This window comes from Salvelinus namaycush, chromosome 41 (genome assembly GCF_016432855.1).
Source record: "Salvelinus namaycush isolate Seneca chromosome 41, SaNama_1.0, whole genome shotgun sequence".
NCBI classification, from domain to species: domain Eukaryota; kingdom Metazoa; phylum Chordata; class Actinopteri; order Salmoniformes; family Salmonidae; genus Salvelinus; species Salvelinus namaycush.
This window is the reverse complement of record NC_052347.1, coordinates 253427-281392: the sequence shown is the minus strand read 5'-3', so window position 1 is coordinate 281392 and position 27966 is coordinate 253427. Positions and strand designations below refer to the sequence as shown.

Genomic DNA, 27966 nt, shown 5'->3' with positions numbered 1-27966 from the left:
AGACCTCTTGGCAGTATACTATTGTAGCAGAAGTGCTTCCGTGAAATCTTTTTGCATAAATAGGAACCATGCCTGTAACCTGAATGCTTAATTGCCAGCCTTAGCTCAGTGGGCTAACACTGTTCATGGTCATACAGATGACATGGGTCATCTGCATGTCAGGGAAGTGGTTCAAAACAAAAGTCTAAAAAAGCCGACTGAAGTTTTTCATGTGGCCCTGGATTAGTTTATATGAAACAGGAAAATATCTCAATAAAATGGAAGGTAAATATCTCATCAATACGATCTGACAGCCTAGGGGCGATGACGCAGTAGCATTATGAATTGAATGCACGATATTGTATGGTCAGTTTGTTGTGGCTTCGTGAGCAGAAGGGAGGAAACGCCAACCTTTGTCCTGCAAAAATAAAAGGATCAGAGAAAACACACACACTCTACTGCAGCCGAGAGTGTAATGGAATTCAATTTGCCGTGGCTGGCCGGTGGAAAATGCCATTATAACTTTCAGCAAACATTTTTTTCCTCAAACGTGATTTTTATGTGGGAAGAGAGTGACTGTCCCAGCGGAGGACCCGTGAAAATACACGGGTGATCATCTTGTTAGCTAACTATTTAGTATGCCAGCGTCGTTGCCTTATTAACTAGCATTGCCCACTTGCTACATTTTGTTTGGAATTGATCAATCAGTTGCGATGCTGATGATGTGATTCTATTTTATCACATCAATTAGCTAGCTATGTTTTGAGCTTTAGCATTGTGGTCCTCGATAACATCGTTAGCCACTTTTTTTATTTTATTAATTTAGCTAGCGTTATTTACTTGCGCCAGCATAGTTATCTAAATTAACCCACATGTTGCCTGTCATTTGCATAGCTAGTGTTATGAAATTATAGTCATTCAGTTATTTTCTTTACCGATGCCATACGAGTTTGTTTTCTGCACTTGAAGTATCTAGCTAACTGGCTACTTAGCCAGCTAATTTGGTAATTGGCTACACCAGCTAGCGCGAGCTGGTGTTATGTGAACGACGCACACTGGTCCTCGCGCAGCTTTTTCCAGTCTGCGAAAACAATACTCTGTTTTGATTAGCCCCTTTGAACCACCGCGAGTGTGATTATTGATGTATGTATCTAGCTAGCAAGGTGTTGCCACATTTTGTTTTGTCTTTATTTTTGCATTATTTTGAATGCATATTTTATTCGCCGGACAGAACGATTTTCTTGTTTTAGCGTGAGGCGCTGTCTGCCAGCTCCCTACTTAGTGCATGTGTCCGTTGCTTTTTTTCTGTATGTTTCTTAGGGCTACACAGTTAGCTTGTCAGTTGCTTAGCTAGCAGCATTTATTCGCTATAGTAGCTTGCCGTGGTTATTAACATCGGCGAGCAGCACAAATCGTTTATGCATGTGGAACTGCTTTGGAATAATTTTTTTTATAGGTTAACTAACGTTAGCTGGCTGTAATTAATTACTATCAGCCAGTGGCGTATGATTTGCGCTGGGGGTTTCATTGTTAGCTAGCTATCTGGCTAATTGTGTGAATTCGATTGTGAGGAAAGGACCTAGGTTTTTTTAAAGTAGCTATGGATGATCAGACGCGAATGCTGGCGGGTCTCGCCGGACTCGGCGGGTTATCACAAGGCGACGTTGGCGACCAAGACTCGGTTAGGAAACAGCTCGGTCAACCTCAACAAGACATTGGGGATATTCTACAACAGATTATGGCCATCACAGACGAAAGCCTGGACGAGGCGCAGGCCAGGTAAGAAAGGTGCTGCGAGGGAAATATGGAGCGAAGATGAGACGATATGTTTTTGTTAATGCTTTCGTCTTGTGTTCTGTTACTCTCTTGTTGCCTGGTACAGTACAATTATGAATATTTGATGTGATGGACGCTGCTTTATTCAGTCACTTGTGATTTGTCAACAACAGAAGATTCCATTATCTGACTAATAATTTAATGGTGGGCTACACGAATAAAGGAAGCAGGCTCCTCACACATACACACAGAATATGTATATAGCCTAGCCCATTGGTGCCAAACATACGGCCCAGGTGCCATATCCGGCCCGCGAGGGGTCCAATCATGCAGGTGGTTTGAGTAAAATCATTTTTATTTGTGTGGAGGAAAACAGTCAAAATACTTTAAATTACTAAAACAAAATCTTAACTGTATAAATGATAATGGAGCTACATTCATACAGTTTCTTGACTGTCGAGCTCACACAAAAAATCACAAATGAAAGCTAAACAGTCAGGGAGCATCAAATCCCAAAAATTATGGATTTTTTTGCCGATTTTGAAGGCAAGGAAATATAACACATTTTCAGTGCAGCTCTCTGGACCTCGTTGAAGACAGAATGCGGCCCTGGGACAAAATTAGTTTGACACCCCTGGCTTATCCCATTCATAGATGCTAACCACCTTTAACACCTAGTGCCAATAGTATCTTCTGGCCAGGGGAGTTGTGTTAAGAGCCCCACGCATATGTTTAATGGTAACATGCATAGCTTGTGGTACAGTTTTGGAAACATAATGATTGTATCTTTTATAGCAGCAAGAAATCATTTTCAAAAAACAAAAGGTTAAATTACCACTCACGTTTTTTTTGTTGCTGTACTTTAGGGTTCCCACATTTCCAAGTTAAAGCACTTGTTTTTACGGAAGACAGTTGACTACCTGTGCTAATTGGCTATCAGCGTCTCCAAACACCTGTGTGTAAACAGAAGACTGACGCCACACAAACGTTGTCACTGAAAAATACTTTCGGCTGCAACTGTTACAACCTGTTAAAGCAGTGTACAGTAAGTGTAAATTTAGCATTTGTGAAAATGTTTTGATGTGATATGAAAGACGGCTTTGTTTCTAGAACCGTACCGCAATTGTGAATATTCACGTTTAGATGGAGTATTTGGCTGTTTTGGCTGGCAGAGCCAAGATTTTTGGACTATAAAGAGTTAACTTTAGGCTCCTATTTTACTGCTCAAGATTTGAACATCTCATTGCATTGTGGTTTTCACACATCGTGGCATCTTTGCCTGATTTCATGTTTTGATGTACAGTTACAGTTGAAGTCGGAAGTTTACATATGCCTTAGCCAAATACATTTAAACCCAGTTTTTCACAATTCCTGACATTTAATCCTAGTAAATAATCCCTGTTTTAGGTCAATTAGGATCACCACTTTAATTTAAGAATGTGAAATGTCAGAATAATAGTAGAGATTTATTTCAGCTTTTATTTCTTCACATTCCCAGTGGCTCAGAAGTTTACCTTCACTCAATTAGTATTTGGTAGCATTGCCTTTAAATTGTTTAACTTGGGTCAAATGTTTCGGGTAGCCTTCCACGAGCTTCTCACAATAAGTTGGAGGAATTTTGGCCCATTTCTCCTGACAGAGATTGTGTAACTAAGTCAGGTTTTAGGCCTCCTTGCTCGCACACACTTTTTCAGTTCTGCCCACACATTTTCTATAGGATTGAAGTCATGGCTTTGATGGCTACTCCAATACCTTGACTTTGTTGGCCTTAAGTCATTTTGCCACAACTTTGGAAGTATGTTTGGGGTCATTGTCCATTTGGAAGACCCATTTGCGACCAAGCTTTAACTTCCTGACTGATGTCTTGAGATGTTGCTTCAATATAATATAGTCCCTCCTGCAGCAAAACACCCCCACAACATGATGCTGCCACCCCCGTGCTTCACAATTCGGATGGTGTTCTTTGGCTTGCAAGCCTCCCCCTTTTTCCTCCAAACATAACAATGGTCATTATGGCCAAACAGTTCCATTTTTGTTTCATCAGACCAGAGGACATTTCTCCAAAAAGTACGATCTTTGTCCACATGTGCAGTTGCAAACCGTAGTCTGGCTTTTTTATGGCGGTTTTGGAGCAGTGGCTTCTTCCTTGCTGAGCGGCCTTTCAGGTTATGTCGATATAGGACTTGTTTTACTGTGGATATAGATACTTTTGTACCTGTTTCCTCCAGCATCTTCACAAGGTCCTTTGTTGTTGTTCTGGGATTGATTTTCACTTTTCGCACCAATCATCTCTAGGAGCCAAAACACGTCTCCTTTCTGAGCGGTATGACGGCTGTGTGGTCCCATGGTGTTTATACTTGCGTTCTATTGTTGTACAGATGAACGTGGTACAATTTTTTTTTTCTTCTGAGGTCTTGGCTGATTTCTTTTGATTTTCCCATGATGTCAAGGAAAGAGGCACTGAGTTTGAAGGTAGGCCTTGAAATACATCCACAGGTACACCTCCAATTGACTCAAATGATGTCAATTAGCCTATCAGAAGCTTCTAAAGCCATGGCATAATTTTCTGGAATTTTCCAAGCTGGTTAAAGGCATAGTCAACTTAGTGTATGTGAACTTCTGACTCACTGGAATTGTCATGTAAACAATTGTTGTAAAAATTACTTGTCATGCACACAGTAGATTTTCTGACCGACTTGCCAAAACTGTAGTTTGTTAACAAGAAATTTGTGGAGTGTTTGAAAAACGAGTTTTAATGACTCCAACATAAGTGTATGTAAACTTCCGACTTCAACTATGCAAATAGCACATCTGATTTTGCTCCTAGTTTGTTGGAAAGCCAGGGCAAACAGTGTTACCCGGGTTATATAAAATGTAACATTCAGATCTATGATACCTAGTCGGTTCACCTCGATCTCTTGAAGAGTGGGCACAACTACATGAAAGCTGAAGTTTTCCCCAACGTTAAGTTTAAACAAGTTTTTGGCTGTCGTCAAATGACCATGCCATGTGACAGTAGTTCATGTAATATAAATACATTTGCAGTTTACACTTTTAAAGACACATGTTTAACTTTGCTAAGGGTTAGTATTTAATCTCGGCACATTGTGTCAGACCACCGTCTTTTTTAGTAAAAAGTGGATGAACTTTGTAATGTCACTTTTACTCTTTCAATTACATTAGCATTCATTTATTTTTTTTAATTTTTTTTTGGTAATTATTATTTTTATGTCTACGTCACTGAACACATGCAAGCTCAATCAAACCATTTGTTCCCATCACAGGCCTGCCAAATTGTTAGCCCTGCTAGATAAATGGTGTGTTAGTGCTATCCGGGATCCCATAACCCTTACCGAACCTTAACTCTTACCTTAGCCATTGTAAATTTTAACTTCCATGGGGGTAAGTATGTCCCAAAGAACCTAGATAGCAAGGACCATTAAAGATGTGTCCCAAATGGCACCGTATTCCCTGTATAGTGCACAATTATTTTTTTTACAAGTGCACTATATAGGGTGCAAGTTTGGACACGTAAATACACTTGATTAATCTCATACATTGTCATTAGCATAGATAATCAGGCCGCCTTTAATTGAGCCGTCGCTGTCGGTGATGATCTTTTGAAATTCAAATGGTCGTTAGTTAAAATGTTGGAGGGACTTCACTTGTGTGGCCTTGTAAAAGTTATTTGCATCGCCAGATCTGATATGACACGTCAACATGGCTATGGAAATATAATAGCATGATGTAGTTATAGGACATGTTAATCAGTCACTTGTTTTGACAGAGCAATCATTAATATTTTAGGTTTTTCATATTCACATGTTAATGCATGCATAATATATGTTTGCATATCATTACTCTTGGTGTGTGTGCATGACAATAAGCAAATTGCCCATACTCCCATGCCATGTGGCTTTGAGGAGCTGTAGGTCAGCTGAAGTCGGGGGGGGGGGTCTGAATTGTGAACAAAAGATGCGGCTGCCCCAATACGAGACCAGTGTGTGTGATGTGATTTGCTAGTGATTTTCCACCCCACATTTGACCACCTGGTTCTCTTAATTAATTCACTCCCTCCTGTCCTGGTGGTGTGCATCCTTTTCATTTTGCACGGGGTGCAATCAATTCTCCTGAAACGTGTACGGGAGTGCAGCTGTCCGAAAATCTAGTTTCTATTAATGAGATGGGGGGGGGGGTGCTGGACGCTACACTCACAGCTTATGATGATTCTGATGAACTCAAGGATATTGCCTTTACTGTTAAGGGTATAACTTTGAAGACGTAACTTTAAAGACGTTACTAACTGGAATACGTGTTCAATTTTTTTGGGGGGGGGGTCCAAAATAATGTTTGTTTACAATGTTCAAGACCTCTTTTTCTTTCTCTCAATGTTTTTAAAAATTTATTTCACCTTTTATTTAACCAGGTAGGCAAGTTGAGAACAAGTTCTCATTTACAATGTCTATGATGTGGTTGAGTTTTTAGATGGCTGTGCTATAGATTTATACTCCGTGTCTGAGAGATGTTCAGAGTTGAGCAGTTAGTTCATTCTTTAAAAATATATATATATTTTACTTGCCTAGCATTTTTCAGCGCATGATTAGGTAGGCCTAGCATATATTTTTTGAGTCTGGGATTGGATTAGTCCATCGAGGATACTTATGATTCCCACCCCCTACCAGACTACAGCATGCCAATCCATATCAGGGCATCTCTGATACTAATTAAAGAGTTGCACCGCACCACCACTACTCTAACTTGGATAGCATTTTTGGAACAATTAAACGTAGGCAACATTTTTCTGAGAAGGGATTCAATGAGTCTGTCAAGAAGGCGCTTAATGTTTGCCCCAGGATAGACCGAGCATGTGTCTCTGGCACTTCTAAAGGAGTTCTACCACCACTCCTCCTGTTGTTTACATGTGTCTGGCCTTCTCATCTGAGGATGGAGTCAGAAACTCTTAAGCAGCAGCTAAAGCCTATTCTGAGGTGTAGGGTTGTCACGATACCAGTAGCGCGACGCAACGATACCAGATTTTCCTTGGCAAAAAGGAAACACAAAGCAGACTGAACTCTTGGGTCCTTTAAAAAAAAATCTACTGCATGTAAAATATTGTGTGCTATAGCTTGGGAAATAAACGTGATTCTGGGTGACAACGTAAGGCTGTTTGTTTTCAGCATTAGGACTTTTCTTTAGAAAATGTAGTCCGCTTCATGTTTTGTTATTTTGCCACGATACCTCTGAGTATCGTGACAACCCTAATTAGTTGTATATGCAGGTCTGAAGACCTGAGATGCTCTAGATCAGTGAAATTACTCACTAGTAGTTTCTCTCAGCAGAGGTAGGCTAGATTGATTTATTTGAAAGTTTAACAAAATACATATACACAGTATACATTTGAAAACTTGCCAGGGATGAAAGTCAATTACATATTTCAATACAGCAGCAAGATGGAGAAAGTCAATGGACTATTGATTTTCGACTTGGACATGATATAGCCCATCATGGATTAGCCCTAGTCCATGATTTAGATGGTCTGATAAAGGCTTATTCAATTCTAGGATTTACATTTTAGCCTTTGAATTTAGCCTTTGAATTTGCACTCAAACTTTAAACGAGAGGGTTAAAGAGGGGACTTCCACTTTTATTGGCATATCTCTGCACACACAGGAACACGCCATCAAATGTAGCCTGCGTAGGCCATGCATGTCACCTGTGGGGCCCCTTGCATGCATGCGTACATACATAGCCCTTATACTGACTTGGGGGGATAACTGTCTGGGCTGGATAGCAGGAGAGAACAGATGAGATGGCTGGACAGCACAGTGCCCTGCTAGTGCACTATGTACCGGGTCTGACCCAGTGTGGTAGGATGGCTGTTTTACTATCTGGGGTGGCGTCGGAGGTAACAAATGAGGAGACGTCGACGACAACAACAGTGCCTTACTAGTGCACTACCACCCAACCTGTCCTGCCCACCCCTCACCCTCTCACCCTGTTACCCCATATCCAGATGCTGGCCAGAGGAGTCGCCGGCGCACTGGGGCGGATCAGATGACCCCGCAGAGGGAGGGGGAGCTGGGGGGGGCACGGCAGGGGGTGGCCTGCCACTCAACTTCCAGCACAGGTCAGTAGTGTACAGGACCCACAGGACCGACCGCATGCCCCATGAGAGCACGAGTACCACACCTGCTCCTGCTCATACCCCCCCTGACCCCCATCTCCCTCCATGGCCCCTCTCCCACTCAAATCCAGCAGTGATTTAAAAAAAATTTTTTTGCCTGAACTCCTCTCACTTGCAAAATAAAAAATGTTGCTCAGTGAGACAAACATGTGTAATTTTAAAGGTTAAATAAAAATATATAATTAAGACTGATACACAGGTGGACACAATTATGCACTCGCTCGAACAAGTAATGTAACGAGCGATATCCTCGTTATCGGCAGACACATCAATATACACTTCTTCTCAGCATATAAATACTCACGCATTTCCCAATATGGTGTAGCCGAGGTTAGGCCTCCTACATGGACACAACTGGAGTTGGTGTTGAGGTTAGGCGTTGCCTACTCATTCATATGTTGTATCATGGTTGTTTCCTTTTCTCTCTGATGCCTGTGTCGGGAATGTTTCAAAACAGCTTATCAGTTGAACACCTTTTTACCTTTGTCAAGCTCCCCTTTTGGGTAGTATTATTTTTACCTGTATTGTTTGGTCAATTTATTTTATCCATCAAATCCATGACTGTATGTTTTAGCTGTTGCGTGTTTCAGCACACGATTCCCCAATGTATTTCATGAGTTTGAATGAGATCTTTTGTGGTTTATAAATAGGCATAGATGCAAAAAAATTCATAAAGGTTCCCTTCAGTTGAGGATCACAGCTCTAGGGAGTTATCATGACACTCTGGAAGGGCTCAATATTAAGCTCTTCACTGAAGCTGCACAGATCAGAGCAATGAGGAATATGTGAGTCATGTTTCTGTGTGTGTGTTGTGTCAGGGATTTTCAAACTTTAATGTCAAGTCCTCCTAAATATTATGAGCCCGTGGGCAAGGACCCCCTACTAAAATGGAATTTTCACGAGCTGCCATTTAAATTCCTGAGAGTCGCATGCAGCTGGCAATCTTTGCAATGACTACCAGTGGTAATCCTGCAATCCTACACATTTTGCCATGAGGTTGAGAGAGAATTTAGCAGTTTTAAAGCAAATTTCCTGCTATTCTACACATTTTGCCATGGCTTATGCCGTGTTCATATGCTATCTGAGCAGTATTGGGTACCTAACTAAGTTTTGTTTGGGGGCCTGCCGCCGGAAATATTAATAATTTGGTTCGGTACCCATGGAGGTCGGGGCCCCAGGGCGCATGCCCTGCGTGTTCGTTAGTAATAAGGCCCTGGGCTACCAGTGATGGCGCCTGGCCCATTAGTTTGTGTTTGCATAATTTAATTTTCTAATTGAGAGTTTATAATATAATTAAAAGTCAAGTGTTGCTGAGTGGGTGTTCAGCAGAGTATGCTTTCACCCCGAAATTGCTGTGTGTACAAAAGTAACATGGCTTTGGAGGTAACTTGTTAACGGTGCTATGGGGGACCAAGATATTAAGCTCAATGTGAAACTGAGTGTGTGATAATACAACTACTTTTTTTTTTAAATTAGCTTTTATAAATCCATTAATACAGAACCTTGCACTATTAGATCAATGCTGGATGGACGAACCTCATCGAATCTAATTTAGCTCGCTTTTCCATAGTGCGGCATATGCTACGAAATGACTAGGACAAGCAGGCATATATTCTAATCTTACCTCCAACTCCCTCTCTTCCTCGCTCTTTCTTCTCCCTCTCTCTCTCCTTTCTTGCTGGCAGGAAACACGCCCTGAACTGTCACAGAATGAAGCCTGCCCTCTTCAGCGTTCTCTGTGAGATCAAAGAGAAGACCGGTGAGTCTCCACTTTTTGTTCTCAGCTCTCATCCCAGTCTGCCTGAATCTCAGTTCGCTACCTTTCTACTGAAATGTGCACTCAATAGGAATTGTTTTATAACGCAAACCCACATTTCTGTGAAAAGATTACATTTTATTGTCAGTTACCTTATTCCTCCCCACACATTTCAAAGCATTGGATTGGTGTAAGCATGAGCTGGGGAGTTTCCACAATATCTCTTATACCAGTGCTTTCCTTTTTAAATCGAGGAAGGGAAGTGCAGAACTTGAACGAGCACTTGTTCACTGGGTCCTATAGGCCCTGGTCAAAAGAAGTGCTCTATATAGGGAAGAAGGTGCCATTTGGGTTGCGGACCAGTACTCTGCACCAATATTTTCAGGTTGTTTCAGACATATAGGCCTTATGGGTGCTTCTATTGGTTTGTTAATGGCAACCTTGGCACCGGGTTCATTACCTGTTGATACCTCAGATAACACTATTGACTGGATATTGGTTGATTTGGTAACTAAGGTTTGAAAGGAAAGTAGGTGGTTGTTTTTGTTATGCTGAGCTGATCTTAACCTGCTGGAAGCAATCGAGCTAATATCATCAATTTGAACTACATTTTCTGTGTCTGTGAGCAATTTCAAAGGGCAGGGAAAGAATCTGCGACAGTACGCTATATATACAAAAGTATGTGGAAATCCCTTTGAATTAGTGGATTCGGCTATTTCAGCCACATGTATACAGTTGAGCACACAGCCATGCAATCTCCATAGACACACTTTGTCAGTAGAATGGCCTTTCTGAAGATCTTAGTGACTTTCAACATGGCACCGTCATAGGATGCCACCTTTCCAACAAGTCAGTTCGTCAAATTTCTGTCCCGGTCAACTGTAAGTGCTGTTATTGTGAAGTGGAAATGTCTAGGAGCAACAACTGCTCAGTCGCGGAGGGGTAGGCCTCACAAATCTCACAGAACGGGACCACTGAAGCGCATAGTGTGTAAAAATAATTTGTCCTTGGTTGCAACATTCACTAGCGAGATCCAAACTGCCTCTGGAAGCAACGTCAGTACAATAACGGTTCATTGGGAGGTTCATGAAATGGGTTTTCATGTCCGAGCAGTCGCACACAAGCCTAAGATCACCATGCGCAATGCCAAGAGTTGGCTGGAGTGGTGTAACTGCCATTGGACTCTGGAGCAGTGGAGACGCGTTCTATGTATTGATGAATTTCGCTTCACAATCTGGCAGTCTGACAGACAAATCTGGGTTTGGCAGATGCCAGAAAAACGCTAACTACCCAATGCATAGTGCCAACGATAAAATTTGGTGGAGAAATAATGGTCTGGGGCTTTTTGGGGGGGGGGTTCGGGTTAGGCCCCTTAGTTCCAGTGAAGGGAAATCTTAACGCTACAGCATACAATTACATTTTTGACGATTCTGTGCTTCCAACTTTATGGCAACAGTTCAGGGAAGGACCTTTCCTGTTTTAGTATAACAATGCCCCCGTGCACAAAGCGAGGTCCATACAGAAATGGTTTGTTCGGCGTGGAAGAACTTGACTGGCTTGCACAGAGCCCTGACCTCAACCCGATCGAACACCTTTTGAGATGAATTGGAACTCTGACTGCGAGCCAGGCCTAATCGCCCAACATCAGTGCCCGACCTCCCTATTGCTCTTGTGGCTGAATGGAAGCAAGTCCCCGCAGGAATGTTCAAACATCTAGTGGAATACCTTCCCAGAAGAGTAGACGCTGTTAAAGCAGCAAAGGAGGGGACCAACTCCATATTAATGCCCATGATTTTGGAATGAGATGTTTGACGAGCAGGTGTCCACATACTTTTGGTCATGTAGTGCAGCTTTTCCAGACCAGCCATGGCTCTCATTTAAAAAGTTCTTAGTTCCTATCTTATTAGCTATTCTAGTCAGCTAGCTCTCTCTGGCATGGTTCAAAGGAGGAGGCCGGCTCAGGAGTGGAGGGATGGATGGATGGCAGATTGATGGTTATGGTGGCTAGCGTGGGAGGAGAGAGGCTGGGCTTTAGAGCTACCTGCCCTCCTTCTTTCTCCAGTCTTACCTCTCCTTTTCATGGATTCTCTCTTTTTCCTGCCTTAATTACTTCCCCATCCTCCTCTACTCTTGCCCTCTCTCCTCTCCCCTTTATCGCTCTTCTTTTGTAATACAGTTTGAAAGTGCTGCTGCACTGCTGCCTGTTATGGCAACCTGTCAGTAGTGCATTATTGCTCTCTACTCTGGTCCTATGAGGAAAGGGTAGGCTGGAAGGGGTAGGATAGCCTTTTGCCCAGGCAACCAGCGGCCTTGTTTACCCTAATGCCTTTGATTTTCCACATGAGCTTTCTGGTGGAGAGAGGCCTGAAAAATGTGTGGCTGGATGGAATGGAGGCATAGAGCACCAATGGTTATAGGTTAAATCAGTTGGTTTGAATGTCACCTTTAGCTTTGCCATGGTTATTACATGAAATACACTAAACAAAATATATAAACGCAACATGCAACAATTTCAAAGATTTTACTGAGTTACAGTTCATTTTAAGGAAAACAGTCAATATTAAATTAATTCATTTGGCCCTAATCCATTGATTTCCCATGACTGGGAATACAGATAAGCATCTATTGGTCACAGATACCTTTTTTTTTAAAGTAGGGGTGTGGATCAGAAAACCAGTCAGTATCTGGTGTGACCCATTTGCCTCATGCAGCGCAACACATCTCCTTCTAATAGAGTTAATCAGGCTGTTGATTGTGGAATGTTGTCCCACTCTTCAATGGTTGTGGGAAGTTGCTGTATATTGGCGGGAACTGGAATGTGTTGTCGCGCACATCGATCCAGAGCATCCCACATGCTCAATGGGTGACATGCCTGATGAGTATGCAGGCAATGGAAGAACTGGAACATTTTTAGCTTCCAGGAATTGTGTACAGATCCTTGCGACATGGGGCAGTGCATTATCATGCTAAAATATGAGGTGGCGGTGGAGGAATGGCACAATAATTGGCCTTAGGATCTCGTCACAGTATCTTTTGTGCATTCAAATTGCCATCGATAAAATATAGTTGTTCATTGTCCGTAGCTTACGCCTGCCCATACCATAGCCCCAACGCCACCATGGGGCACTCTGTTCACAACTATGACATCAGCAAACCGCTCGCCCACACGACGCCTTATGCGCTGTCTGCCATCTGCCCGGTACAGTTGCAACCAGGCTTCATCCCTGAAGAGCACACTTATCCAGTGTGCCGGTGAGCATTTGCCCACTGAAGTCGGTTACAACGCAGAACTGCAGTCAGGTCAAGACCCTGGCGTGGACGACACGCACGCATTGAGCTTCTCTGAGACAATTTCTGACAGTTTGTTGTGCAAACCCGCAGTTTCATCAGCTGTCTGGATGGCTCATCTTAGACTATCCCTCAGGTGAAGAAGCCAGATGTGGAGGTCTTTGGCTGGTGTGCTTACACGTGGTCTGCTCTTATGAGACCGGTTGGACGTACTGCCAAATTCTCTAAAATGAAAGAGGTGGCTTATGATAGAAAAATTAACACTAAATTCTCTGGCAACACCTCTGGTGGACATTCCTGCAGTCAGCATGCCAATTGCACGCGGCCTCATCTGTGGCGTTGCGTGATGACTAGAGGTCGACCGATTTTATGATTTTTCAACGCCGATACCAATTTTAACTTGTTTGGGGTGCAGCCCGACACCGGTACACTTATGACAACATCCAGCTCAAGTGCAGGGCGCGAAATTCAAAATATATATATTTTTTTAAATATTTAACTTTCACACATTAACAAGTCCAATACAGCATATGAAAGGTACACATCTTGTGAATCAAGCCAACATGTCCGATTTTTAAAATGTTTTACAGGGAAGACAAAATATGTAAATCTATTAGCTAACCACGTTAGCAAAAGACACCACTTTTCTTACTCCATCAGTTTTTTTACTCCATCAGTAGCTATCACAAATTCGACCAAATAAAGATAAATAGCCACTAACCAAGAAACAACTTCATCAGATGACAGTCTGATAACATATTTATTGTATAGCATATGTTTTGTTAGAAAAATTTGCATATTTCATGTATAAACCATAGTTTACATTTCAGCTACAATCAGAAATTGCACCGAAAGCAGCCATAATATTTACAGACACCAACGTCAAATACCTAATTACTCATCATAAAACATTTCTGAAAAATACATAGTGTACAGCAATTGAAAGACAGGCATCTTGTGATTCCAGACAATATTTCCGATTTATTAAATGTTTTACAGCGAAAACAAAATGTAGCGTTATATTAGCATAGCCACAATAGCCAGAAACACTTGGGCGCCGACGACCAGTTCACATGCACGACAGATATTAGAAATAGCATCATAAAATGTTTCTTACTTTTGGTGATCTTCCGTCAGAATGTTGGACAAGGTGTCCTTTGTCCAGAACAGTCGTTGTTTGGATCTGGAACGGCAAATTTCCCTCTTCATTTAGCATGGGCACTTGCCAAGTGCTACGGATCTCTCCAACGTCAACAAAGTCAGAGAACGGAACACGGCAAAACTCCCGAAAAAATTTAAATAATCTGATTAAACTATATTGAAAAAACATACTTTACGATGATATGGTGACATGTATCAAATAAAATCTAAGACGGAGATGTTAGTCGTCCATAACGAGAGCAAAACAGAAGGCAAATCCATGTCCTCTTTCGCGCGCTCCAGAAACAGGAAGTGGACGGTCACGTCAAACAAAGAGCTTTAATTCCACCTCAGACCAAGATAAACACAATTTTTTCTCTCACCGCCTCTTGACAACCAGGGGAAGGTGTATGAAGTGTATGTAGACTCTTACGTATCAGGCCCATGTATAGGCAGGAAGTTGAACAGAGCATCGATTTCTGACATTCCACTTCCTGGTCAGGAAGTGTGCTGCAGAATGACTTCTGTTTCACTCAGAGAAATAATTCAAACGGTTTTAGAAACTAGAGAGTGTTTTCTATCCAATAGTAATAATAATATGCATATTGTACGAGCAAGAATTGAGTACGAGGCCGTTTGAAATGGGCACGATTTAACTGGCTACTCAATACTGCCCCTTGCAGCCATAACAGGTTAATAAGCCAGTGTAATATATATATTAATAATAATAATAATAATTACAACAATACTGAATGAACACTTATTTTAACTAATACATAAATCAAAATAAATTTACTCTCAAATAAATTATCAAACATGTTCAATTTGGTTTAAATAATGCAAAAACAGTGTTGGAGAAGAAAGTAAAAGTGCAATATGTGCCATGTAAAAAAAGCTAACGTATAAGTTCCTTGCTCAGTACATGAGAACATATGAAAGCTTGTGGTTCAATATTCCCAGGTAAGAAGTTTTAGGTTGTAGTTTATATGTATCATAGACTATTTTGCTCTATACCATTTTGTATTTCATATACCTTTGACTATTGGATGGTCTTATAGGCACTATAGCATTGCCAGCCTAATCTCGGGAGTCGATGGGCTTGAAGTCATAAACATCGCTGTATTCAGGCATTGCTAAGAGCTGCTGGCGAACGCAGGAAAGTGCTGTTTGAATGAATGCTTACGAGCCTGCTGCTGCTTACCACCGCTCAGACTGCTCTATCAAATATCAAATCAGACTTAATTATAATAAACACACAGAAATACGAGCCTTGGGTCATTAATATGGTCAAATCCGTAAACTATCATTTCGAAAACAAAACGTTTATTCTTTCAGTGAAATATGGAACCGTTCTGTATTTTATCAAACGGGTGTCATCCATAAGTCTAAATATTGCTGTTACATTGCACAACCTTCAATTTTATGTAAAATTCTGGCAAATTAATTACGGTCTTTGTTAGGAAGAAATGGTCACAACGTTCGCAACGAGCCAGGCGGCCCAACTGCTGCATATACCCTGACTCTGCTTGCATAGAACGCAAGAGAATTAAATCCCTATTTAATATTGCCTGCTAACATGAATTTCTTTTAACCTTTCTAGCGGAACCCCTCGACAACATTCCGCTGAAAAGGCAACGCGCAAAGGCAATTCATTTTTTATTTTTTTATTTTAAATATGTAACTTTCACACATTAACAAGTCCAATACAGCAAATTAAAGAAACTTCTTGTTAACTTCTTCGGGGTAGGGGGCAGCATTTTCACTTTTGGAAAAATAGCATGTCCAAATTCAACTGCCTGCTACTCATCCCCAGAATATAAGATATGCATATTATTAGTATATTTGGATAGAAAACACTCTGACGTTTCTAAAACGGTTTGAATCATGTCTGTGAGTATAACAGAACTTATGTAGCAGGCAAAACCCAGAGGACAAACTATTCCGAATTCTAATTTTTTTTAGGTCACTGTCTTTTCAATGAGCTTTCATTGGGACACCAGATTTCTAAGGGACTTGTTTGCAGTTCCTACCGCTTCCACTGGATGTCACCAGTCTTTGGAAATTGGTTGAGGTTTTTCCTTTGTTGTAATGAAGAAGTACAGCCATCTTAAATGAGGGTAACTTGAAGTAAATTGTTTGAGAGAGGCACATTACCAGAAAAGTTGCGTCAGTTTGTTTTCTTTTTGTATTGAACACAGATCATCCTGTCTTCAATTTGATCGATTATTAACGTTTAAAAATACCTAACGTTGTATTACAAAAGTAGTTTGAAATGTTTTGGTAAAGTTTACATGTAACTTTTGATATATTTTGTAGTGACGTTGCGCAAGTTGGAAGCTGTGTTTTTCTGGATGAAACGCGCCAAATAAATTGACATTTTGGATATATATCGACGGAATTAATCGAACAAAAGGACCATTTGTGATGTTTATGGGACATATTGGAGTGCCAACAAAAGAAGTTTGTCAAAGGTAAGGCATGAATTATATTTTTATTTCTGCATTTTTTGTGTCGTGCCTGCAGTGTTGCAATATGCTACTCTTTTTGTTTGCTGTTGTGCTATCATCAGATAATAGAATCTTATGCTTTCGCCGAAATCTGACATGTTGGCTGGATTCACAACGAGTGTAGCTTTAATTTGGTATCTTACATGTGTGATTTAATGAAAGTTAGATTTTTATATCATTTTATTTGAATATGGCGCTCTGTATTTTCCCTGGCTATTGGCTATATACGATTGCGTCCCACCTACCCCAGAGAGGTTAATCTACCCATCGTGTCTGATTCCAAAAGGCTTTACAGCGACAGCACAACATATGATTATGTTAGTTCAGAGCCAAGTCAAAAAGACACACAGCCATTTTTCCAGACAAAGGTGGGAGTCACAAAAAGCAGAAATATAGATAAAATTAATCACTAACCTTTGATCATCAGATGACACTCATAGGACATCATGTTACACAATACATGTATGTTTTGTTCGATAATGTGCATATTTATATAAAAAAATCTGTTTACATTGGCGCGTTACGTGCAGTAATGTTTTGATTCCAAAACATCCGGTGTTTTTGCAGATAGTCACAGAAATCCCAGAAATACTCGTGATAAACATCGATAAAAGATGCAAGTGTTATTCACAGAATTAACTTCTCTGCGCTACGGATCCCTTTAGCGGGATCATTTTCCTAAACAACCGCTGAATTGCAGGGCGCAAAATATTACTAACAATATTTATAATCATGCAATCACAAGTGAAATATACCAAAACACAGCTTAGCTTGTTGTTAATCCACCTATCGTGTGAGATTTTGAAAATATGCTTTGCAGTGAAAGCAATCCAACCTTTTGTGAGTGTATCAATCAATGCTAGAACAGTTAGCCTTATTAGCTTGGTTAGCTTGGTCACGAAAGTCAGAAAAGCAATAAAATGAATCGCTTACCTTATCTTCGGATGTTTGCACTCACGAGTCTCCCAGTTACACAACAAATGTTATTTTTGTTCGATAAATATTACTTTTATAACAAAAAAACGTCATTTGGGTTGCGCGTTATGTTCAGAAAACCACAGCCTCGTTCCGTTTTGACAAATTCCAAAAAGTATCCGTAATGTTCGTAGAAACATGTCAAATGTTTTTTATAATCAATCCTCAGGTTGTTTTTAACAATCATAATCGATAATATTTCATCCGACCGTAACCTATTCAATAAGAGAGGAGGAACTAATCAGAGGACTCCTGACTAGTTTTGAAAAATCTTGCTCATTTTTCAAAATAAAAGCCTGAAACTATGTCTAAAGCCTGGTCACAGCCTGAGGAAGCCATTGGAAAAGGAATCTGGTTGATGCCCCTTTAAATGGAAGAAAGACGGGCCAGGAAACACAATATTTAAAAATATCACTTTCGGGTTAGATTTTCTCAGGTTTTCGCCTGCAGAATCAGTTTTGTTATACTCAGACAATATTTTGACAGTTTTGGAAACTTTGGAGTGTTTTCTATCCTAATATGTAAATTATATGCATATTCTATGATATGGACCTGAGAAATAGTCCGTTTACCTTGAATGTTATTTATTTAAAAAAAATATCTGACCCCTAGCGTCAAGAGGTTAACTTCTTCGGGCTAGGTGGCAGTATTCGGAAGTTTGGATGAATGAGGTGCCCAAAGTAATCTGCCTGTTACTCAGGCCCAGAACCTAGGATATGCATATAATTGGTAGTATTGGATAGAAAACACAAGTTTCCAAAACTGTTAAAATAATGTCTGATTTTATAACAGAACTGATATGGCAGGCAAAACCCCAAAGACAATCCATCCAGTCTTTTTTTCAGGTCACCTCTGATTACAATGGCTGGGAATGGGAATATAGAAGGAAGTCCTCCCAGATTGCAGTTCCTAGGGCTTCCACTAGATGTCAACAGTCTTTACAAAGAGTTTCAGGCTTGTTTTTTGAAAAATGAGCTAGAATTTGTAGTTTTCTAAGTAGCTCCCATTTTGCTGTAATGTTTGTAGCGCGTTCCGGTAAGTGCGCGTACTTCGTTATTTAACTCCGGTAATGGTCTCCGGTATTCTCCGTCTTAAATTTTATAGTTTATTTACATAATAGGGTACCTAAGGATTGATTAGGAACGTTGTTTGACTTGTTTAGAAGAAGTTTATTGGTAACTTACGGGATTCATTTGAATGCATTTTGAACGAGGGAAACCGGTGGATTACGGAGTCAAGTGCACCATTGAAACGGACTTTATTTGGACATAAAGAAGGGCTTTATCGAACAAAAGGACAATTTGTTATGTAGCTGGGACCCTTGTGATTGCAACCAGATGAAGATCTTCAAAGGTAAGTGATTTTATTTTATTGCTATTTCTGACTTTCGTGACACATCTGCTTGGTTGGAAAACTTATGTAATGCTTTTGTGTGCGGGGCGCTGTCCTCAGATAATCGCATGGTGTGCTTTCGCCGTAAAGCCTTTTTGAAATTTGTCAACACAGCTGGATTAACAAGAAGTTAAGCTTTTAAATGATGTATGACACTTGTATTTTCATGAATGTTTAATATTACGATTTCTGTAATTTGAATTTGGCTCTGCAATTTCACCGGATGTTGGCCAGGTGGGACGGTTGCGTCCCAATTTTTTATTTTTATTTTACCTTTGTTTAACCAGGTAGGCAAGTTGAGAAGTTCTCATTTACAACTGCGACCTGGCCAAGATAAATGATCCGTAAGAAGTAAAAAAATATATATACTTGTGTATTGATTTTAAGGCATTGATGTTTATGGTTAGGGACATTGGTGTAACTACAGTGCTTTTTTTTCACGAATGCGCATGTTAAATCATCACCCGTTTGGCGAAGTAGGCTGTGATTCGATGATAAATTAACAGGCATTGCTTTGCAACGCAGGACAAGCTAGTTAACCTAGTAATATCATCAACCATGTGTAGTTAATTGTTTTTTATAAGTTTAATGCTAGCTAGCAACTTACCTTGACTCCTTGCTGCACTCCCGTAACAGGTGGTCAGCCTGCCACGAAGTCTCCTCGTGGAGTGCAATGTAATCGGCCATAATCGGCATCCAAAAATGCAGATTACCGATTGTTATGAAAACTTGAAATCGGCCCTAATTAATCGGCCATGCCGATTTTAATCAGTTGACCTCTAGTGACAACAAGGGCACATTTTAGAGTGGCCTTTTATTGTCCCCAGCACAAGGTTGCACCTGTAATTATGCTGTTTAACTTCTTTGGGGTAGTGGGCAGTATTTTCTGAAAAGCATGCCCAGAGTAAACGGCCTGCTACAAAGCCATAAATGCTAGAATATGCATATTATTAGTAGATTTGGATAGAAAACACTCTGAAGTGTCTAAAACTGTTTGAATGATGTCTGTGAGTATAACAGAACTCATATGGCAGGCAAAAACCTGAGAAAAAATCCAACCAGGAAGTGGGAAATTTGAGGTTGGTCGATTTTCAACTCTGCTCCTATTGAAGATACAGTGGGATATTGGTAATGTTGCACTTCCTAAGGCTTCCACTAGATGTCAACACTCTTTAGAACCTTGTCTGATGCCTCTACTGTGAATTGGGGCCGAAGCAGAGAGGAATGAGTCAGAGGTCTGCCAGCAGCCACGAGCTGACCATGTGCGTTCACATGAGTTTGCTCCCGTTCCATTTGAATTCTCCGGTTGGAACATTATTGAAGAATTATGTTAACATCAAAAAGATTGATTCAATACATCGTTTGACATGTTTCTACTGACTGTTAAGGAACTTTTTGACATTTCGTCTGCTTTTAGTGAACGCGCTTTGTGACTTTGGATTTGTTTACCAAACGCGCTAACAAAAGTAACTATTTGGACATAAATGATGAACATTACCGAACAAAATTAACATTTCTTGTGGGAGTCCTGGGAGTGCATTCCGACGAAGATCAACAAAGGTAAGTGAAGATTTATAATGCTTTTATGACTTTTGTTGACTGCATAATATGGCGGCTATAATTGTCTTGATTGGGCTCTGAGAGCCGACCTCAGATTATTGCATAGTTTTTGCTTTTTCCGTAAAGCTTTTTTGAAATCTGACACCGCGGTTGCATTAAGGAGAAGTGCATCTAAAATTCCATGCATAGCAGTTGTATCTTTTAGCAATGTTTATTATGAGTATTCCTGTAAATTGATGTGGCTCTCTGCAAAATCAAAGGATGTTTTGGAACTTCTGAACGTAAGGCGCCGATGTAAACTCAGATTTTTGGATATAAATATGAACTTTACCGAACAAAACATGCATGTATTGTGTAACATGAAGTCCTATGAGTGTCATCTGATGAAGATCAAAGGTTAGTGATTCATTTTATCTATATTTCTGCTTTTTGTTACTCCTCTCTTTGGCTGGAAAAATGGCTAATCAACTTACCCCACTTTCTCCCAAATTTCGTGATATTTAATTGGTAATTAGTCAAACGCCGTACAGCTGTTGACCGAAGTCGACGTGCACGCGCCCGGCCGCCACAAGGAGTCGCTAGAGCGCGATGGGACAGACTTCCCAGCCGGCCAAATCCTCCCCTAACCGGATGACGCGGGGCCAATTGTGCACCGCCTAATGGGTCTCCTGGTCACGGCCTGCTGCGACACAGCCCGGGATTGAACCCAGATCTGTAGTGACGCCTCAAGCACTGCAATGCAGTTCCTTAGACCGCTGCACTACTCAGTAGGCCGCTGCACTACTCAGTAGGCCCTTAGATTTTTGGGGTTTTACGGAATGTTGGTGGAGCGGCGCAGTGATGTCTCTCCAACAGCACCCTGGAGAGGTGCGCTGGGAATGGACAAGCAAAATATTTTGCACCCCTGTGTATCAGCAACGCTCGCCTAAGAAGCCCTTATGCCGCTGGTTGAGAGATTGTTTTGGGGCAGAATTATGTGAGGTTTTATGTGTTGTTGGAGGTGCGTCTTGGTCAGTTTAACTCGGAAAATGTCTCCCTCGTCAATCTGCCACCATTGGCGGCCACTTTATGAGCGGGCGGGCTGTACTGGGTACTACCAGTAAGTTACAAAATGAAAAATGTATGTAATGAAGAACACAATCTTTATCTCCTAATGTATAGCACAAGTTGACTGCAGTTATTTACTTAGAGTAGCTAGGGAAAAAAAGTCAAGTAAATAGTTTTGACGGTATTAAAAAATATCATCAGGCTGTTCAGCCTTCAATCAGGGTAGATGAAGGAGAGGAAACTGGTTAACTTAAGGATCGGCATTCCGTCAACAAGGCAGTTGTAAATCATGCAGCTCGTTATGTCAAGATCGCAGATTTTAGAGAAACAACAAATGTCGGTACATATAAGTGTCTTATATCGGCTGAAAGCTTAAATTCTTGTTAATATAACTGCACTGTCCAATTTACAGTAGGTATTATTGCTAAAAAATGCCATGCTATTGTTTGAGGAGAGCTAACAACAAAACACTTTTTTCCCCACCACTATAGGTTTGATAAATTCACCTAATGAAGGTGAAATGTGTACTTACATTCTGAAATCTGTCTCTAATTTATCATCCAAAGGGTCCCATAACATGAACATAGTGTCGTTTTGTTAGATAAAATCCTTTTTCATATCCTAAAAAGGTCCATATAGCATGCACGATTGATTTTGTATTTCCACTCGTTCAATTTGCAAAGAAAGGAATCTGAAAATCTCACCCTAAACGTTGTTTCAACAAGTCAAATCACGTTCGTATCTATTCCTCAGAGATCCTAGAAGGTAACAAGACTTCACTATTTCATTAGGGGTGTAGTATATCCTATAGGACATCATATTTGGTCAGAGAGTGACGCCTTCATGGCACGCCGATGACGCGGGCGGCCATCACTTGAACGACTATCTTTGTCAAATGAGCACCAATCGGGGTCAAACAAAGCTAGCTAGATAGCCAATGAGCTGAGCTTTACAGGAAACCATGTATATGTCATAAAATGCAACTACTAACCTTGTACGACAGCATGCCTTTTAATTTTGGACAAAAATTATAAGGATATTCAGAGTTTTGAAAACTGGTTGTTTTGCAAATGTTCAACTTATAATATGGCTACTAATACTTGGAAAGCTAAATCAAAGTCCAAGTATACAGATTTGATGATATTCTTGCAGAAAAATGGAATATGAATGCGAATGTCTCCTTCACGATTTGCCCAAATGTACCTGGGGACTTTACAATAAAAGTCTTGTAGTTCACTCATACTTCAAGTTATCTATCTGAAACTTTGCACATACACTGCTGCCATCTTGTGGAAACGATCGACATTACAACCAGAGTGATGGCTAGAATCATGACCTTTCTCTTGCATTTCAAAGATGGTGGTAGAAAAAGACCGGTTGTTTTTTTTGTATTTTCTTCTACCAGCTCTATTGTGTTATATTCTCCTACATTCAATTCACATTTCCACCAACTTCAAAGTGTTTCCTTTCAAATGGTACCAAGAATATGCATATCCTTGCTTTATGGCCTGAGCTACAGGCAGTTAGATTTGGGTACGTCATTTAGGCAAAAATTGAAGAGGGAAAAAAAAGGGGGCTATCCCTAAAGTTTTTAAAGAAGGCTTTTGAAGCAGTGTAAGCCCTATTTCCAAATACCCCGGTATACGGTATACCACCAAAGCCTAAATTACATTGAGCTGATTTCTGACCTGTTTCTTTTTCCTTAGCATATTTTTTTACTGTTTGTTTCAATATAGTGAAGGCGTAGGCCTCTCTCTCCTGCAGCCTATGGAAGGCCCCAATCAGTAGTCCTCTAGTATCTCTACTAGATTTTCTGCAGTCTTCACACACACACACACACACACACACACACACACACACACACACACACACACACACACACACTGAACAGCAGGGATAAAAGCTAAGTCAGTGCTCTGGTCTACTCCTGCTGCTTCGGTCTTGTCCTCTACCCCTCCTTCTCTCGCTTCGCCTCACTCCCATTCTTGAAAGAGAAGACTTGCTCTGAACCCAGGGCTTTGATATGGTAATAATGGGGGAGGGGAGGTGAATTCCTCTGAGTGCTGCAGTTGGGTAGATTGTTTTCATTGTTAAGGAAATGTTCTGCTCAAAATACCAGGACCCCCCCTCCCCCCTCTCCCCCTTCACTTATCCATCAGTCTCTTGCTCTTTTTTTATTTTTCTCTTCCTGCCTCTTCTCTTTCTCGCACATTAAACATTACCTTCATACGTGTGACCATTTCATTTTGTTAAAATCTTTTGAAGATTCACTCTGAAACAAATTAAAAGCCATGGGAAGGGAGAGTGAGACAGGAATTGATCAAAGTTGAAGAGACAATTCCTTTGCTTCCATTCTGGGTTGACGGCTTGTACTGTTCCTTCTCTCTCTCTTGGGCATTGGCAGTGAAAATGGCTGCTGGTGCAATGGGGAAAGTTTTGTCAAAGGCCACTGCTATTACTTTTTAATCCTAGTTTGCTTGTGTGTTCTCCTGCCTTTTTCTGCAGCTAAGTTCTCTCTCGACATGACACTACACATTTTAATTCCTCCATCCTCTCTGCACTGTTTTTCCTGGTTAATAATTTGCCATTTTAGCAGAGGCTTTCATCCAAAGCGACATACATGCATGTGTAAATTTTTACGTATGGGTCAGCTGGAAACAAACCCACGTCCCTTGGAGTTGCATGCGCCATGCTCTACTGAATGAGCCAGCATAGAGGTCTGACTGAACCAGTGTTGTAGAATGTTTTCAAGATCTAAGCCGTAAAAACGAATGGCGGAACATGACTACCTCAAGCACGCCTATTTATTGAAATATTTATGCCGAGGTGCAAGCCAGGGTTTTTGAAATCGACTTCAACCCACTTAAAAGCAACAGCCATGTTGTTTTTCAGCCTCCAGATGAAGCTGTTTTTCTTTTATTCGTTGTTTATTGAAAAGAAAGGCAATAAGCTGTAATTCTTTCCTGAAGTGAGCCTAGTTGTTGTCTAGAACTAGGCAATGAAAATCTATGAAAAAACTAGGCAATGAAAATCGATAATATAATGTATGCCGTTTAGCAGCTGATTTTTATATAAAGCGACTTAATGTGTGCAAACGTTTTACGTATGGGTGGCTCTGGAATTGAATCCACAATCCTGGCATTGCAAGCGCCATGACCTACCAACTGAACCATAAAGGACAACACAGTTAAATATTGAATGTCTCTAACCGCAGACATCCTTGACTGTTCTAGATCAGTGTTTGTCAACCTCCAGTCTGTGGACTGCTACTGTTATCTGGGATGATGCTGATTGCTGCTTGAGATTAGTTCTGACACTTATTTAGACGGCTTTCAGAATTTAGGCCTAGATTTATTGTAAAATGTTCTCCAAGTAGCAAAACACCTATCTTACCCTGTCAAGTACAAAAAAGGTTGAAACACTCGTCTATGGCTGTGTCCGAAAAGGCACCCTTTTGACCTGCCCTGGTCAAAAGTAGTGCACTAGGTCAAAATGTGTACAATTTCATACACGCAGAGCTGTAGACCTATAGCATTGGTCTTGGCTCTGCTTTAGTACCGACCAGACTAGAGCCATCAGCCCTGCCGTCCAGTTAATCACAGGACTAATTAAGCCCTTTTTTAATTATTATTATTATTATTATTTTTCAAAGAGCTTAATTTGAACCTAGCTGTAAAACTTAATGAGTTGTTGGAGAAACCTCAGACTTTGAATGTGTTTTTTACGAGGTTGAAGCTTTAGGCGTCTGTTGGCTGAAGAGCAGGCCGAGCCCAAGGTTTGGGTGAAGGGAAATTCATAAAGGCCTTGTACAGAATGCCACTTGGGACAAAAGAGAAACACATACCATTTACAACACATTAGGACAACTGGGTTGAAGGTGGTTAACTGAATTTAGAACAGAATTGTTCTCAACTTGGTTTGTAAATGAAGCCCTTTACAACTTGAACCTAAGCAGGCTAACTACTAGTGCTGCACGGTATACTGAAACTTCTGTACTTTTTCTATACTAGAACATGAAATATGGTTTGGTACTAGAATTTGGTACTTTTGGTTCTTCTGTCAAATGTGTCTCATGTCATATACGGAATGAGAGGATCGAGACTGTCTAGTAATTTTCCCGACTCTTCTCAAGGGGGCTGTAGTAAACTAGCCAGGCTACTTGCACTTGCGCATGCAGTTGACACAGCGCAAGCCACTTTTGAGAAGCGAGAGGAGAGAGAAAATACTGACGGCATGGCTTCTTATAACAAACATTGTACCTCCACGCCCGCAACTTGACAAAACTAGCTCCAGAAGCGAACTATGGGAATACTTTGCTTTCAGAGCAGATGAGGGCCAGACCATCAATACAACTATGTGAAAGGAGTTACAAAGCAGTACAGGACAAGGGAGGTTTTGTTGCAAAACGACAAACAATTTTACACATGACATTTGCATTGTAACGTTATTCTACGAGCAACAACATTTGAATAAGGTTTGAGTGAGTGACCACGTTTCCATCCACAGTTTTTATGCGAGTAAGGTCATAACGTAAAAAATGAATCAACAGCTCTAATGGTAACAGGAAGTTTCGGTAAATTTTTATAAATGTCAACAGATCATGTTTGTTTGACATGGTGGGCTGTACAATTGTCTGTACAATTAATTATGCGAGAGCGGGTGGTGGAAACTCCTTTTATGCACCAATATTGATCTAATAACCATATCGAAGTAAACTTGGAATCACGTGATATGGTGTGTTGTCCTCCCACGTCGACTTGGGGAAACATGCAGTTTATTAGGCTACAAGATGAACTTCAGTGGTGAAAGTACACAGTGATCTTGATGCCCTTTCCAATAAATATCCAGGCTCTTATTCTGGTGACATAATGATTTGATGAGTCCCGTGTAGCTCAGTTGGTAGAGCATGGCGCTTGCAACGCCAGGGTTGTGGGTTCGTTTCCCACGGGGGGCCAGTACAAAAAAAAGTATGAATGTATGTACTTGTAAGTCGCTCTGGATAAGAGCGTCTGCTAAATGACTTAAATGTAAATGTAATGTTTGACTGCCGTTTTGTCAAATAATAAACGTTCTCGCTCTTATCCATAATAATCTCATCATGTAGACTAGCCTACCTGCGCAGTATCTGCAAGCTGTTGGCTAGAGCACACGTGCCCAGACCAGAATGGGCTATTTAACGCAACAGTTTTTGTAACAAAACTATTGGTGGAGTTGGAAATGCAATGGAAACACATTGAATGTTAGCTTTTTATTCGGTAAATGAAAACTCGAGCGAAATAATACCTTTTGTGTGCATGTCATCAAGCACAGATTTTTATCCACAAGTCTGTTTGGTGGAAACACCGCTGGTGGGAAAATATGCATATTTTCTTTATGCTGATTCTAGAATATTGTCATAAATCTGTTGCCAATTGGATGGAAACCTAGTTGGTGACATGAACATACAGTGTATTCAGCATGACATTCATGTGAGCATTATACTATGATTACAACCCAAAAGTAATGTGAAATGCACTCATAACTTAGCTATAATAGCAATATATTAAGACTACTTTGCGTTTTGTCTGGGCTTGCTTGCAGTAGCCACTAGCCAGCCAGCATCCATGGGAGTTGAAATGCGCTCTGGAAATCGTAGCATGCTGTGTAAAATCCATTGTATTTCTATGGTGTGTAGACTATTGCAATATAGAAGCTTAAGAAACGAGCTAAAGTGTTTTTATGTTTTGGAACTAAACTATTAATTTAATACAATAATAAGCTGTAATGAATCAGGTCTAATGTAATTTTACCTAATAGTATGGCCATAGATGAGCAAATTAACCCCGATGTATGTATCAAATTAAAATGTTAAAACAGTTTTAGATGTAATACAATTATTTGTATGGTTCTGCAGAAGGAACATTTAAATATATTCTTCTGTTTATTTAATATGCTCGTTTTTTTTTTTTTTTTGAAATAAATGTAATATAGAAGATATTCTATTTGTTGTTTTACCAGTTATCAACATATTGTTCAATGTTTTGAAAAATAAAGCCCAGTGGTTATTCTGTGACTTAAGCTAATACACATTCTTTTTGCCATGGTATCCTTTCGGTATTGAGTATCGTGATATTAAACCTGGTATCGAAGTCAACATTCTGCTATCGTGACAATTAGTGATGCACCGATATTACATTTTTGGCCGATACGATATCCAATATTTTCTTTGCCAAAAAAAATAATGCCGATATTTCAAATTTTAGCGGCTTTTTAAGCATTCTCGTACAGTTAAATAGTTAGACCGCTGCGTCCATGTGTGTTTTTAAGGCACAGCATCTCAGTGCAAGAGGCGTCACTACAGTCCCTGGTTCGAATCCAGGCTG

At 40.5% G+C, this 27966-nt stretch overlaps 1 protein-coding gene across 1 annotated transcript in view; it reads left to right on the top strand.

Annotated features, from left to right (window-relative positions):
- The first annotated feature begins 415 nt into the window (after positions 1-415).
- LOC120034321 (pre-B-cell leukemia transcription factor 1-like) overlaps positions 416-27966 on the top strand; it is a 52353-nt gene continuing 24802 nt past the window's right edge. Inside the window, exons 1-2 of the mRNA XM_038980832.1 lie at positions 416-1758; positions 9625-9698. Of these exons, the coding sequence (XP_038836760.1) occupies positions 1580-1758; positions 9625-9698 (253 nt within the window). The 5' untranslated portion in view covers positions 416-1579. The remainder of the gene's footprint in view (positions 1759-9624; positions 9699-27966) is intronic.